We start from the raw sequence: 16,734 nt of genomic DNA on the forward strand, positions 1-16,734 counted from the left end.
CATTTTAAACATAATTTATTTTCTTTTATAAATGTTTTTTTTTTTTTATAACCGCAATGTTCCAGGTTCGATTCCAGCCGTGGGGCACGTCACACCCCATGTTTTTCTCACTTTTTTGACACTGATAACTGTCAAGTAAAGGCGAATTTCTCCCAAAAATGTATCTTTGACCTGTTGAAGATGTAAAGCAGAGAGAAATATTGGGATGCCTTCAGGTACAGCTATTAAAATTAACTGACATTTCCACCTTAAGGGATTTAATGTGGTTCGACTCCACTGTGGAGCGTTTGAGGGCCGTCAGAATCGAGAGCGTTCGGTTCTTCGTTGAGATTTTTTGTTTCACAATGTGACGTCTGATTTTAACATCAAGTATGGCAGTTCATTAATGCCACGTGGAGACAAATCTACCACATACGTTTATTTTATTTTTATTATCTCATCATTACATAAGGAATATAATAGTTCTGACCTAGAAAAGAACATTTGTATAAATACCTCTTCATATTTTTTATTCAATCTTATATAGTGTAAAAACGATTGAACATCAAACACTTTGAAGAAAACACCCGTGTGAATACATTACATGTTACTTGTCAGACGCTTTTATCCAAAGCGACTTACATACTCAATACTGTGGGCAATCCCCACAAGAGCAATTTGGGGTGAAGTGTCTTGCCCAGGGACACAACGACATGCTGACTGCAGTGGAGTTTGAACCTGTGACCTCCTGATCTGAACACCAACGCACAACCCACTGCACCACACGCCTCCCCGCCTGTGTGAATAAACAGCAATAACACTATCCCTTGTGAATAAAAAAGATTTAGAAGAAAACATTTAATTTAATTAATTTACTGGAAACAAAACAATAAATTAATAAAGAAAATGTAAAATCACATATAATGAAAGTATTAAAAAAAGACTCAAATCACAAAGAGTTTCTACGTGAAGGTTTCACATAGTTGTACAAATCTTTATTATGAGATAGTAAGTCCTAATATCTCATAATTTGGAAAAAAATGTTATTAAGATGGGAGGGCTTACACTTTTTAGTGGATTTTTCATCCATGTTTTCTCTGAATGTGAGCTTGTTGGATTTCTGTCACGGACAAAGCGGATGTCGGGAGCCATTTTGTTTTTGTCTGCAGAAAATCAGCGAGTCGCTTGTCGACCAGCAAAACTAAAAACACTCATTTATATTTCTGTATTTTCTAATAACTTAAGGTTTTTAGAAAGTGGTGGTAGTCTGTTTTCTACTATCACATGGTTGCAAACGGCAGCTCCTTTCTTTTTTGCTTTTGTAAAATCATCAATCGATGCATAGTCAAGGGTTACGTGTGTTTTATTTATTTATCAGAAATGATAAAGATGGTTTGTGGTTCATACAGAAACAAACAGCTGAAGCCAGTAGTCGTGTTTCCATTCAAATATCAAGTGAATTTAAGCAGACTTCTGAAAAAACGTAAATTAGGCCCTATGCTATGGAAGCCTATATCTGCCACAATTATGAAATACTTTACTCAACACCTTTTTTTGTTAGACTTGGGGTTTTTGTATTTAATGTTCCCTGTTTTATTTTGAAATGTATTTTCTCTTTGTGTCTCTTCCAGTTTTACTTCCTGTGTTTTCCCGCCTGTGCCTGATTGTGTTCACCTGCTGCCCCTGTGTCCCCCCCCCCCCCCCCTCTCCAGCTGTGTGTTGTCTCTGTGATTAGGCTTGTATGTATTTTGGTTTGTCTTCCCTTGTGTTCTTTGTTATATCGTTGTCTATGTTCCTGCCTGTTTCCCCAAGTTCCTGTCTGCGTTTCTGCTCCTGTTCCTCATGCCCTCTGGTTTCTACTTGTTTATTTTGTTCTTCGTTTTTGTTGTTTTGTTTTACCTGGTCCGTGGCCTGTACGACGAAGCCAGTTCAACAGACCCTGGATATGTTTGAGTTATCTGGCTTAACTAACCCTAACAAACGAGATCTCGCTAAGCGGTCCTACGATGCTGGTTATCAACTCAGTAATTCAACCCAGGGTTTCTCTGTCCGGCTGAGAGCGCGTTCACGTGAAAGAGGCGGGGTTAGCAACATTTGACCAATCACAAACATGGACAAGCGTACTGACAGCGCAGCGTCATACTTCATGATTGAATAGTAAACTATCATGTTAGACAAATATGAAGAAGTTAAACTTTAAACATCCATGACTTAAACGCTTAATCCAGGATAAAAACAACATAGTTGCACCTGCAAGGTGAATACAGAACAGCGCTTCGTCAACTTAATGTGTTGTTAAATAATACTTCTGCCTACAGTATGTGTCACTGTAAGTGTTGCACGGCCAGATACGGCTCGAGAAGCTGACTCGGATAAGGAAGTATGTGATGTGATAGGATGTGATAGGATGTGATTGATGATGTGATATGAATGATAATGGGACACATCGACATCTGCACTCACAGTGTGGCGGACTGTAATGTTACTTTGATCCGGTTACTTATGTTGTGGCAGATATTTAAGCTTTCTTAACGCTAATGTAATAATAGTCAGATTGCTCAGAAGATGGGAGATGATATTCTATTAATTCATAGAATGTATTTATTTTATCCTGTAATATGACTTGATAGCTTAAAACTCCGCACACTGAGCTCTGATTGGTCAGCAGGCGATGCTTTCACTGAGTTGATCTCTTAACTGGAACATAATCTGCTCCGGAGCAGGTTAGGTGTTCAGCATAAGTTAACATGGAGATCTACCCCGGTAAGAAGTGAACCAGCGTCGTAGGACCGAAAACCCAGAGTTAACCCTGAAGTTACCTCGCTAACCGCAAATCCTGCTTCGTAGTACAGGCCACTGGTCCCCCTCTTTGTATCGGGTTTTTAGCAAAGCCTTTTGTTTGAACTTTCTTACCAGCTTCCTGTGTTTTACTGTGTTTTGGTCCTATCTGCTAATTAATCCCTTACAGTAATAAAAAAGGAAAACAAAAAAACTTACTTTTACTTTTGTAAATGTTTCTAATAACAGAGGGTTTGGGGGTAACATGTATTTGTTTTTATCAGAAATTATAAAGATTGAATGGTTTGTGACTCATTCAGAAAAAATGTGAATTTAAGCAATTGTCAAGTGAATTTGAAACCTTTTAAATGGCACAAAAAAAGAAATGTGAATTAGGCATGTTGCTCCTCATGCAACGTATTCCAGATAAAAAAAAATTTAATGTGTTTTTTTATACAGAAACACGTCTTAGTATCCGCTCATTACATAAATACTGTCCTTTCAAAATAAACCTCCATCTTCTACGTCACACAGTTGAGGAAGTTTTGTTGAATTTCTCTTCTTTTTCAACACAGCTTTCTAATGCGATACTTTAAAAAGGGCAAAATCTTTTGAATGGAAGCACGGCTATTTTGGCGGCCATTTTGTGTCCCTTCCTCAAACTACATTTTTCGAGTGTCAGAGAGATTAGAGAGACGTTTTCACTTAATTGTGACCTTGTTTCTCATAATTTATATTATGAGAAAATTATTTCATAATTACAAGATTTTCGTATTGTAATTATGAATCTGTTTTGTTGTAAACATTGAAAAAACAAAGATCTCATAATAATGAGAAAACCTCATCATTACCAATACACAGGTCTTTTAATAATGAAAATAATGTATTATAATAATTAGATATAGATCTTCAATATGAAAAATAAAGGAAAATATATGTGAATATTTTTCAGTATAAGTTTCAAAGTCACAATCAGGAGAACACGTCTCATAGTTTTGGTCTTTGCTGATTATGAAGAGGTACAATGCTGTTCAAACGGTTCACATGTGAATTTAAGAAAAACTTTTTCCTCGTTGACACAATGTTTTTTGACTGAGAGGAAATATTGATTAGTTTAGAATAGATGAATCTGCAGACAGATCAGCGCAGTAGAAAGTGTAGCAGAAGGCTGTTGGTATATCGTCAGTGAATTATAACCTCTGTATGACTTTTATATACAAAACAACTGTAGATTATCTTTATTTCTATTATTATAACAAACGAGTGTTGAGAGAAAAGGTTTCATCACTTTTTCATTGTCTTCTTCTTGGTATTTACTGTATGTCCTCTACAGTTTTTAATAAAATCCTGCATCCTACAAACTGTAGTCAAACTGTCAAGTAAATCTTTTGTTAATGTTGCAAAAAAGGAAATGAAATTAGCCATGTTGCTATACCTTTTTGCAACGTATCCTCATGTTTGGTTAGAATACGTTAAAAATGTTTGTTTTTCATGCGTTTTCCTACGAATATACAACAATGACGTCTTTCTGCTCGTTATATATAGACTGTCCTTTAAAAATAAACTTCTGTCTAAACCACTTGTTTATGGTAAGAAAAAGTTTGTATTTTGCGTTGAAATAACTTCAGAAGTGGCGCTACTTCATTATGTAAGTTACACATCGGGCGACTAAACTATGTTCACACATTTGAAGAAGTTTTGTTTAATTTTCCTGCCATTTCCATACAGCTAATGCAGAATTTTTAAAAGTGCAGAACAATGTTAATTGAAACATTTTCTGGCAGCCATTTTGTGTCCCTTCCTCAAACTTCATTTGTGAGACCAGGAAAAGTTTGTGTTTTGGGTAAAATTACTTGCGAAGTGATGCTAATTATGTAAGTTATCACACACAAAAACTATATTCGCACTGTAGATTATTTTCATTTAATCCTACAAACTAGAAAATATTCATTTTTATTTTCTGTATACCCTTTTGTTTTTAGGAACACTTAGTAAATGTATGCCATATGTGTGAACTCAGAAAAATGATTGAAAAATGTAAAAGCCAATAATGCCTCAAGTGTGGCATCGGTTAAAAAAAAGACAATTTCACTATAATTAAATGTTATCAAATGGGCCGCCATGGATATATTGTGTCTAATCCGGCACGGGACCACATGCCACATGTCACCCCCACTGTTTTCCCGTTCAGTTCTATCTCTACAATAAAGGCAATGGTTGCACTAAAACAATCTTTAAAATAAAATAAAAAATGTTGTGACATGTAATAAAAAGACACGAGACGGGAAACAGGAGTACACTGAACAATCCTTTTCTTTATTCATTTTTTGTTATCATTTCAATATGTCTGTCAGGGTTTGTTTTTTTTAAGTTTTTATTTTAAATTAAAATGTTGACACACTTATAAAAGACAGCATCTGCATAGAGTTGTCATCTTAAAGATCCATGAAGAGAGAGAGAGGGGGGGTTAAGAGAGAGCGAGAGAGAGAGAGAGAGAGAGAGAGAGAGAGAGAGAGAGAGAGAGAGAGAGAGAGAGAGAGATTGGGAGAGTGGGGAGGCAAAGGGGTAAAGTAGGGGGGGGAATACTGGCACGTCACATGAACTAAACAGAACAGCCAACAGCAGTACGAGAGAGGGGGAGGAGGGGGAGACAGGGCTGCAAGGGGGGGGGGTATTTTTTAGAGGGGGAGGGAGGGTAGGGGGGGACAGATCGCTTTACATTACGCTACGCACACATACACACACAAAAAAAACGGGACACAAGTTGCATTTCCGGTCAAAGTTGCGTCTGCAGAGCGATGGCCCTGTCCTCTTTTTTTGTTTTTTTTTATTTTGGAAATATTTTTTGCCGTCTCTTGCTTGCCATATTCCCCCCTCTTTCTTTATTATTCATGCATCTGCTGGGTTTTTCATTTCATTTCTTTGTTGTTGCTCCAGAAGGTCTTAAACTGGATTTTGTTTTCTAAATCGAGTTCCTGCACGAGGTCCAGGGCCTTGAACACCTCTGCATGATAAAGAAAGCCCTTTTTGTTTCTCTGAATATTGCACGCTTTGTTACGGTAGGCCTGTGTGAGGCTAGAGACCAGGGCCCGAAAGTCAGGAGGCGACTCGAGCACCGTGTTCCTCAAACACCTCGAAGGCGTGACTCTGATCTGAATTACATTCCGAAGCCTGAAAGGTAAAAAACCAGAAGATCATTTTCTTTTCAGGAACGCAAATGTAGCTTTAATCCAATTTCCTGTTTGCACTTTGACGCCTTTGAGAAACAGAAGCTCAGACCTCCTCCAGGAACTGGGTGAGAACTAAATGATGGAGCAACGACGGAAGACTGGGGTGGTTTGAAGAGTAACACGTGATGTGGTTTTAAAACCTTTCCCAAAAGCACTTTAAGGCCAATGATCTCCGCCCATTGACTTCCAATGAAACTGAGATGTTAGCATTAAAACGCTTCTCAACTCAGGTGTTTCCATTGTTGTTGCACTTGTTGCTGTTAGCATGAAAGTGTTACGACAAAGATCTTTTAAAAGCGACTTCCTGCAGAATTTGAAATAGTGGGCTTGTTCGATGGGTATAAGCAACATGGCATCCATAAACAAATTAGCCGCTACCTTGGAGCTGCTTACACCAATCATAGTCTGACGTGTGTGCAGACTATTTCTCCGGATTCGGCTACTAACTGGAAGGGGACAAGTCTGGTGCATTTTTTTCTCTGGGGAACAAGGCAGGCAATGAGTTATAGATTTGTCGTTTGGCTAGCTAGCTGTGTTCGAGAGACTACAAGTCAGACAGAGAGAGAGAAAGAAAGAGATCAGAACCCGCTAAGTGATCAGGGGCCGCGGGGTTAATTTTTCCTATAATGGAGGGAAGCACTTTCATCAGAGGAGCCAGTGGGTGGATCCTCCGGAGCTGTGGTGATGAGCGGTGGCTGCGTTCAAACCCAAAATTCCCGCGGATACACAAGTTCTCTTCATTCCCGTCTAAATATATTCTGCCCTTTTTTTTCTAGACGGAACTAAAGGGCTCTTTAAAAAAAGACTGTGACAGTGCCTCTCGATGGAAAAACACAATCGTACGTTTTTTCTTCCGCGGTTGGGCCTAAACGCAGCATGTGAGCTGAGCATGGCGGACGAACACGCTGGAAGATATGTTTTTCTGTCTCTCTGCTGGCGTCTCTCCCACGTAGAAAAAATCGAAGGGCTGCGGAGGTGGGGGACACGGAAGTGAGGGCGGGAAATACTTTTAGGGTGGGGGAGAACAAAAATGGCAAAAAGGACAGAGATCGAACTGCGTGTCAACTTTGACGGGAATAGATATCTCAGTAGATTTATACATAGACATGCAAGTCATTTTTTCTCTCTTTGAAGTTATTTACAATAATTACATAACACAAATAATCCAGTTTCAGTTTGACAAAATTGCGAGCATTCAATATTCAATATTACTACTTATTATTTATGATAACATAACTCCTTTTGTACTTCTTTAAATCATTGCTATTATAGAATCGTCATAACCTCCCTTTTTTAAAGTTTAGATGTTTGATCACTTTGTGTGAAGCCGTTCGTTCTCCCTCTGGGTTTTTGCAAATGTTTTACTGTAATGAATTAGTCATTTATGGTAATAATCATAATAATAATATTAAGAATAATAATGATAATGATAATAACAATGTTTATATAAGTGTCTTTCTTACTTGCTATGGCAGAGACCATGTGGGTCTATCTTCATGTCCCCCCCCTGACTCCTCCCTCCCCAAAAACACTGATTCCAAAGGAAATACTGTCTCGTACGATGGAGAGTAGAAAGACATATGGGTGCAGCGTCAAAAGAAAATCATCAGAAACAACAATTAATATCACAGCTGACAACAAATAAACATGTTATCCTCCAGAGCAGGGCACTAGGAACAGGTTTTGGTTTTTGAAAATTGTTTCAGGAAGACAAAAATCATCGTAGAGAAGAGTTTAATCGTCCGACAATTGAGGAACAAAAAGAAAACGCACCATTAACTTGAATCGTCGGTGTCTGTTGATAACAAACTTGGAAGACAGACACGCCTCTGCACACGTTGGGCAGATTCAAACTGAAGAAAGTACATTTTTCATAAATAGCCGCATTTAGCCCGCACACATTCGACCTCAAACGAAAGGAAGTCATTGTTCAATATGTGTGTTTGTACTTCCACACATGATCTAATGTGGCTACCGGCTAATCAATCTTTGAAGTCCTTGTGTCAAACCCAAACTCTCTCTAGATGATTTTTTCCTGCTTTCTGCACCCCACCCTGACAGAAACTGTACACAGCCAGGAGAAGCGAATATGGCTACAGAGCCACATACACACAGTAATAGAAATGCAGTATGTTGATGTAAGATTCATATATATTTCTTGTCTACATGTGACTACAGATGACAAGGCTGCAGTCCTCTGTCACACACAGGAAAATGCTCACTGAAGGGTTTACTAGTCACAGTAAAACATCCATTATCTCTACTGCACATGCACAATAATTTGGAAGCGGATATGCACGTTAGTGTAAGAGAAACTATGTAATTTATGCAACATTATTTGCCAACGATAGCTGGTGGAAATCTGCTAGCATAGTTTCTAAATCCCCGCAAAGAAATAGGACCAGTGTTGTGCTCATTGACCCCAGTTTGGGGGTCAATAAGCAGTCCATAGGATTAAGAATACTGTCCAGGTTGTTGTAAGACAAAACGCCTCTTAAACCTACTGTATTCACTTTTACATAAAAGTGCAGTAGAGGTAATGAATCCTGCAGCAGAAAGAAATCGAGTAGCATTGTAAGCTAGCACTGCTTCATTGTTATTTTTGTGGAAATTATTGACTAGTTAGGCCATTTAACTAGCCAGCAAAACCTTGCAGGGAAGCATTGATCCTGCAGTGTGCACACAGAGACTGATAAACAAGCTATACAGAAAATAACACCAAAATAACAAGAACTACAGCAATTAATAAGTAGAATAAGAAAGCACCACCATTGTCTCCGTAAATGCCTCAAAGTGGAGGAGAAGTGTACATATGCTAACGTTTTAACAGATGAGTATGCGTCTTTTTTTTTTACACAAACTAATGTTTACAGGTGAAGGAGAAAGGGAAAGGGGTGTGGAGGCAGACATCATTGTTGTGGCGTGAGATTACTATTTTGTCAATGTAATGGTGGACAGACCCACATACAGTGAGGGCTGGTAGTGGCTGGGGGGCTGGGCTTTTATATTTATTTATTATAGTTTCGGTTTAAATTTATTTTATCACCATTTGTGACGAACGACTCTGTGTAAACTTGACTCGTGTTGTGCTCTTTGATATTAGCGGCGAACCGTTTGAGAACACATGAGGGGAGGGCAAAAACGCTTTGGTTTGAATTTTAACAAATACATAATAATAACAGTGATCATGGCATCCATAAATATGTCTGATCTCTTCCCATCTGTCACCATTTTTAAAAAACACGCAATGTGGATTTCATCAAACAGCTTCAACCCGTGGACCTGCGATCGGATGCTTCGCACAACAAAACAAACTAGTGCTGCTCCGAACAATCACAAACACACACACACACATTCGCGCATTTAAGCACCAAACTTGTTTTACTGAAAAGGAAGGGAGGCATGCTGCACACACACGAGGCCAGGTGGAGGGGCAGCAGGAGGTCAGCCCATAGGCAAAGGTTTTTTACAATAATAAATAGTTGAGGGGACGATTCCTCCACAAAAAAACAACACAAATGCAAACACAGATCAGTTGAGGTGTGTAAGGTGGGTTGGCTGTTGATGTGGTGGGGAGCAGGATGGCTGAAGTCGAGGGTATTTGAAAATGTAGCCTTTCACATTTAAATATCAACTGCTTCTTAAACACCCTAAAAATACAGTTACTGTTCCAACAATGTTACAAACAGAGCACACGTGAGCAAGTAACATGAGCCAACATGTGTCTAGATTGAAAAGAAAATTGAGAATGCAGATTAAGGAGGAGCAAGTAAAATAGTTAGCTAACAAGCTAACCAAAGTCAGGTCCATCAGCGGTAAAGTGCACGACATGGAGGGCAGGTTGGGGGTGGGGTACAAAAAACACCATCATGCAAACTCCACAACGCTTTTGCATGCCTTTTTTATTATTATTATTATTATTATTATTATTATTATTATCATCATTATTACACACAACGAGTTGGGCAGGGTCTGCTGGGGCGGGGAAGGCGCAGACTCCCAATCCTCAACATTGTCTTTTAGTACAACCAAACAGCTACAACACAAACAGGAAGAGGGAAGACAAAAGGACGGGGTTGGGGGATGAAAATTCGAACAAACTACCCAACCTTCACAGAGTTGTTTAATTATGGTTTTCCGATGTTTGTCCGTTTTTTCTTTCCCAAGAGGAATGACGGCTGACTTTACAGAAAACACACACACAACCAAAAGACACGCCCATACACACATACGGCAAATAAACTTTAGTGTCATCAAGCTGGCTGGTGCTACGACGGCATCCTTTCTTTGCTGATTTTGTATCCACCGCCAAACCATTGCAAGACTAACACCACGACCGTGACGTCGACCATTGAGAACACGTGATTGAATCTAATATTGTGCGGCTGACATGATGATTTAACGAAGAATGGTGAAATGTCAATCAAATCCCTCAATACATGCCTGACATTTCCAAGATGAACCACTAAAAAAATCCAAAGACACAAATCATAGTTGTGTTTCATTTACACACATTATATGATATGGACAGTGTCTGTTCTACAGTCTAAAAAACACTTATAAAGACAACGCCATGAATGTTTCAACAACAAAACAGCAGAGAAAAGTGCTAAATTCTAAATCTACAAACATCTATTGGATTTTGCTGCTTGGAGGGGTGATTGCTAAGCTTTGGTGCACAAAGAAGTTTTGGTTTTGGGAAGAATAAAATGAAAACTCCCACTTCCACTCTTCTCCAAACCTCGTTCTTCATTTAAAACTAGCGACTAGTAATACAGTATCTCAGACATCTAGAACTAACAGCGCTATTAACTTTTATGACTTCCAAGAAAACACACAATATATTCAACAAAGCAGTGACAATTTCCTTAGTGCCTACACTTCGCCTTTGGCAGCAAGAAGTACTGTTAGCTGGGACAAAGAGGCTAATGTGATAAACAACGCACGCTTCCTGTCATAGCAAAGCTTTCCAGAGCAAGAGAGTTGCAAAGGTTTTTTTTTTCAATCAATAGAACCAGATATTATCCTTTGATTCCTTGAAAGGACTTTTACCAAACGTAACAATACTTTGCAACTGTAAACCTCGACATTGGGGTGACAATCAAGACACACAAAGCTAGCTAGCTAGTTACCACTTTTTCTGTAATATAAATGTTAATTTCTACAAACTGACTTTATTGCTTTGACACTGAGTTTAGACTTATTTTGTGGAATGTAAGGTGGTATTTGTTACCCTGTTTGGGTCACACCTACGTTCCCATGGCCCTATGTTCTTGATATAAACTAACATTGTAAGGGATCGGTAAGGGCTATCGTCGCAGTTCAACATTCAAAAGATTGAAGAGAGATGGATGGATAGGTAACATTTCATTCAGCCACTGTGGAGGTAACAATATCTTAAATTGAGCTGGGGGCCATAGGACCTTTGGAACTTATTTTCTTCCTTGGAACATCCAGGGTAGGCCTCAACAGAGATGAAGGTACCTACGTATCACAGAGCCTTCACTCAGACAAACCTTCCTCCTTTAAACCCCCTCCTCCAGTCATTTTCAACACAACCGTGTGTCCAGGTTAGGGCAACACACACATTCACTTCTCAACACAGACCACACTTAAGAAACAAAAACATGCTTGTACAAAACTACAAATGCATGTTGTCCCAATCTGGAACAGTGTCGAGGTTGTCTTCTCCAGCAGACATGCTGCTAACAGCTATTGCTAACGCTACTGTAAATATCATTTAAATAATTTAATTTCTGTATATTGCTACACCTTAGTGAAGGAGCCAATGGAAAGCAAAATGCTCTACTTAAAATTAAACTAGTTTGACCAAATAATCTAACTAGCATTCTACAATCATCGGCAGATTGATTATCTTTGCAAAATTAGTTAGCTAGTTAAAAAGTTAGTAAGAGTGTTGAGATTATTTTGTCAAACTACTATTTCCAAGATCAAGAATCAACTTCCCGTATTATTTCTTAGGTCTCATTCTTTCCCCAACACTGGTCTGAACACACGGAAAGTGTCTTTAAAAAAAACTCCAACTAGCAGCTCTACATGATCTATACGTAACACGAGCTAACGCTATTGCATGCTAAGTGACAAAGTCTAACACTAGCACTGGCATGATATGTAACACCGAAATGTGAAATGTTAGGGGGAGTATATCCAGTGTGTCCTGTGTGTAAAATGTATACATCAGAGGTGTTCATGCAAGTGAGTTTGTGTGTTTGTGTCACATGTTCCACCTTCCACAGAGGAAATTCCCCAGTAGGAAAAGCCTCTCCTGTTCAGTAGCACCGGTGCAACTCAGGCATTAAAATGTTGTGAATCACATTTCACAAACCTCAAACACACACTCAGGCATGAGGTGTAGGGATGCAGGGAGGAAACAGGCGAATGCATCAAACCATACAGACTAAACAGTAACCGCTAAATGATGTCAGGCCGATACGTCACGGGACACGTCACGCACGCACTAAAACAGCAGCACCACGGTACAACGAAGCAACAAACGTTCCCCATTAATAAAACAAAAACGCAACAATATTACCACGACACTCAGGTAACCAGGGCACGCCAGCATTTTTAGAGTTTTCCGAAATGTTCATCTCATTTGTTTCATAATGTTACGTTTTATTTCATTTTTCTTCTTTACTTTTTAATGTGTTCTCTTCATTTTTTAGAATCATCCAGAAGAACAGTTGTGACAGCTTGGAGATGATACTGGCTTTGACTGCGATATTTCTACAGTGATCAGTGTGATGAGCCTTTTGGTGCGGTAACGTGAACCTCGATCCTTATTGGCTATCTTGGGTGGGGGAGGCGGGACATGTCGTCTTCCTCTTATCTAAACTGCATAGATTGACCGTCCGTCTCCTCCCACCCTCCTTCAAGCCTTCCTTCTATTACACCCCCGTCCTTCCCACCGTTCACCTGTCAGTCAAACAACAAATGTTCTCGTCAAATTCAGCAAAAAAACAGAGGCCCGCCCTCCCCCTGCTCTTTGGTTGGATAGATGTGACAGGACGGGGAGGTTTTTGTATTGGAAACCTGCCACATTGCAATGACACCCCTCACTGGCGCACATTGTGTGTCACGCTCTTTTCTTCATGTGTTATAAATTGGGTGTGGCAGGTCGGGCTTTGCCAGTCTAAACTAATTTCATAATAGGCTGACTAGGGTGAATGACAGGAGTGAGCAACCAATGAAAGGTGGTCTAAAGAGTGAGGTTGGTCCCTCCCTCTCAGAAACAAGGAGACATAGTTGGTTCTACCAAAGCCTGCGGGTGCGTGTCTTTCGGGACGGCATTCTGGAACACTCAAGCGTTCCGGAACGCTCCAGCATTACTGACAGCTTTTTCATAACACTCCAGCATTACTGACAGCATTCGGAACCTAATCTGTTCAGGAACCTTTTGTTCTAGAATGTAGCGCAGAGTTCCAGAGCTCCACAAAGTTCTGACGGAGCCGATAACATTTATCTCCTTCAGAGTTGAAAGCCCTCTAGTGGGACAACACAAACACATTTATTAAGAATGTGTTCGGTGACGTTTTCATAACGTACTCTGTTCCAAAACCTCTGCTGGAAATACAGATAGGAAATGAACAAACAAATGTTCTTGAATGCTCGTCCCGGAGAACTCACACCCAGCAGCAAGTCACCATTACTGTCCTTGGAGACTCCCGAAAAAAGAAAGAAACTTAAAAAAAATAAGAACAAAAAAAGGCAAAACAAACAAGTAAATGTCATATTCTAGGTCATCATTTTTTACAGGTAGCTAACCCATGTGTTGCTTCATATGTTCAATACATTTACATGTACAACTGTAATAAATAGTAGGTTTATTTGCACCCTCTTTTGTATGCGTTATGTATTTAGGTCAGCTATAATGTGATGGCATTTTTATTGTGTTTTTTTTGTCTTTGTTTTTTGAACCCCACCCAACCCCATGGTGTTTCCTCTTATCAGTGATTGGATTGTTATCTCTCCCTAGCTGATTGGTTATCTGTCTTGCATTTGTGTTTCAAGTTTTTGTGTTGTTATCGTCGGTGTTTCTCTTCTCTGCTGGCGGTCAGACGGTCGGTCGTGTCGGTCGTCACACCGGCAAGAGGCGGAGCGTCTTAGAAGCCAAGCGTGCCGCCGATGGTTGACGCCAGGACGACGCCCAGGATGACACAGCAGATGATGATCATGATCTTCTTCTGCAGGGAAAAAAGAGACGCAGATCTGTGAATAATTTTTCTTGCGGGAATGTTTTCTGGAATTTGCAGATCTTTCCGCATGAAAAAAGTGGTGCAGGGGTGACTCGTGTTTTAGTCCTACCCTAAAGTTAGCATTAGCCTGGTTCGCTCCACAAAGAGACTATGTGATTTTACCCTTTACAATTTGGATTATTGAAGAAAATAGGATGTGTGGCATACAAACGTTTGTTAATAACAGTGGCGAACCGTGTCTATCACAACTGGACCTTCTGTAGACACACACACATAATGTCCGTCTTTTCACTAGATTGTCGTCTTGAAAAGGGTACTGACAACAATTCCGCAACATTATCATCTTTACCTGTTGCCATTTCAACGTTAAAAACAATAAAACGGCAAATGAATTGCTACGTCGCATTTATCTATCCTCTGTCTCGAGCCAGTGAACTAACGGGCCTTCTAGAGTACCCTGGAACCGTGGGAAACTCTGAAAGAATACGCCCATTGGCTACAAATCAATATATGATAGGTTGATCAAACTGTCAATCCAAATGTACACTCTCATTCAGTGTAACGGCCAGGGCATTCTATCAAGGATATAGAATACCTTGGTTGAAGGATATTCTACCCAGACACCCAGAAAAATATCTGATTGGTTGCATTTTTTTTCTAACACAAAACCACTCAAATGCGTAGTGCATGGACCGAGAAAGACAAACCAATCAACGTAACACTGTAATATTACAGATCAACAACACAGATATGATTCTCATTTATTCATTTTATTCATCTCCGTTGCAGTCATAATCATCTCAGTCGGATTTTTCTACTTTTATTTTCAATCTTCAATTGTATTTATTTAATTAAATCGATTTTTTGTTTGTTTTATCTGAGTGTTCCAGGGTATTCTCTGAATACCTTGAAGGCCCTGACGGTTCACCACTGGTTAATAAGAATAATCAGGTTAATCTCCCTGAATCATCCAAGGTTAAATGCTAACGTTAGGCTAAAAAGGGACTATATCATGATCACATGATTTCTTGTCACCAACACTCTAAGCTAAAGGCAGTTCATATTTGGCGTGATGACTTTTAGTGTTCTCATTTAGCCACTTGGTAGCAGTTGAGTGGTGAATTTACATGTTGTAGAGCAAAACGTCACTTGACCAGACCTCTTTTCAGGCATCTAACAAAAACCCAATTTAAACAATGGAACAGGAAGTGCTAAGATGCTAACCCGTTCTTGGTTTTAGGACTCGTTCCTGCAGCATGCTAAAGACACAGTTGTTATGTTTTTCTGATGAAAATGTTACCTTGCGGGCCTGGCTCTGGTATTTGACGGCCTTCTTGGTGTCGGATACGGCTCGCTCCACGTAGTCAACGGAGTGTTCAACGTTGTACTCAATTCTGTCAATCATCTCTCCCTAAAAACATATGTATACAGTTTTACAGAAGACTTCCAAACAATGCTGCACATACTTCCCAATGTCACGTCACAAACCTGGCTCTCGACCAGCATGGCCATGTCGACGAACATGTCGTGCAGCTCGCGGATGCTGTTTTCCAGCTTGATGATCTCGGTGTGTCTGGTCTCGATCTCATTCAGAGCCTGCTTGGTCATCTGAGAGTCCATTTTGATCTACAGGTTTTACCACAAACATTCATTTACACTGACATCTTTAAAGTGAAAGAAAACATAAATTGAATTAAAATAAAATAAAATAAACATATGTATATATATATATATACATACTTTTTATAGGTAATAAAAACACTATACATTTGGGAACATATTAATAAAGCCTCTTTAAAACCAGACCTATTGATATCCAAGTCTGTGATAATGTTCAAAATGTAAAGCCTCTTGATTTCCAAGTCTTTAAAAGTGCTTAAAGTTCAAACTTGTTGATATTCCAGTCTTTGAGAATGTTTAAAAGTAAAAACCTGCATGAATCCAAATCTTGGATAATTTAGAACAGTAAAAACCTGTTGATATCCAAGTCTTTAATAATGTTCAAAAGCAAAAATCTGTTGATATCCAATGTTTGATAATGTATCAAATTCAAAATACTGTCATATTTAGGAATATATTCATAATGCTAATGTATTGTGATATACTAGTGTTGATAACTGTGACATTAAAATTGATTTTAATATAATTTAAATAATATACACAAAATCATGTTTTACCCACACTTGAGTTTTGAGTGCAATAATTTCCCCAAAAATATGAATTTGATTGCTAACATTATTATTATTAAATGTTTCTACTTCAAGTATTTTATCCATCAGGGTTTTTGGGGCCGATCGCCGATCACCGGAATCAGAATCGGCCGACACCGATCGCCGATCATAGGGTGGGTGGGGGCTATGGGGATCTTCCATTTAAAGTGATTTTTAAAACTCAGTTAATGGGGCTCATTTTTATATTGCTTCAGTTTATAATCGTAACGGATCGAAAAGTTCAGATACATTTTACAATAAATGTTTGCGCTTCCACAAACAACCAAAAACATAATTATTACATTCAAATGATGTACATTA

The 16,734-nt window shown here is 39.1% G+C and overlaps 1 protein-coding gene across 1 annotated transcript in view; it reads right to left on the minus strand.

Moving 5' to 3' along the window:
- Positions 1–5,662: 5,662 nt before the first annotated feature.
- stx1b (syntaxin 1B) overlaps positions 5,663–16,734 on the minus strand; it is a 67,677-nt gene continuing 56,605 nt past the window's right edge. The window contains exons 8-10 of the mRNA XM_034113750.1: positions 15,692–15,829; positions 15,504–15,614; positions 5,663–14,191 (exon numbers count right to left, since the gene is read on the minus strand). Of these exons, the coding sequence (XP_033969641.1) occupies positions 14,111–14,191; positions 15,504–15,614; positions 15,692–15,829 (330 nt within the window). The 3' untranslated portion in view covers positions 5,663–14,110. The remainder of the gene's footprint in view (positions 14,192–15,503; positions 15,615–15,691; positions 15,830–16,734) is intronic.

The sequence above is a fragment of the Trematomus bernacchii genome, unplaced genomic scaffold, assembly GCF_902827165.1.
Source record: "Trematomus bernacchii unplaced genomic scaffold, fTreBer1.1, whole genome shotgun sequence".
Classification (NCBI taxonomy): Eukaryota; Metazoa; Chordata; class Actinopteri; order Perciformes; family Nototheniidae; genus Trematomus; species Trematomus bernacchii.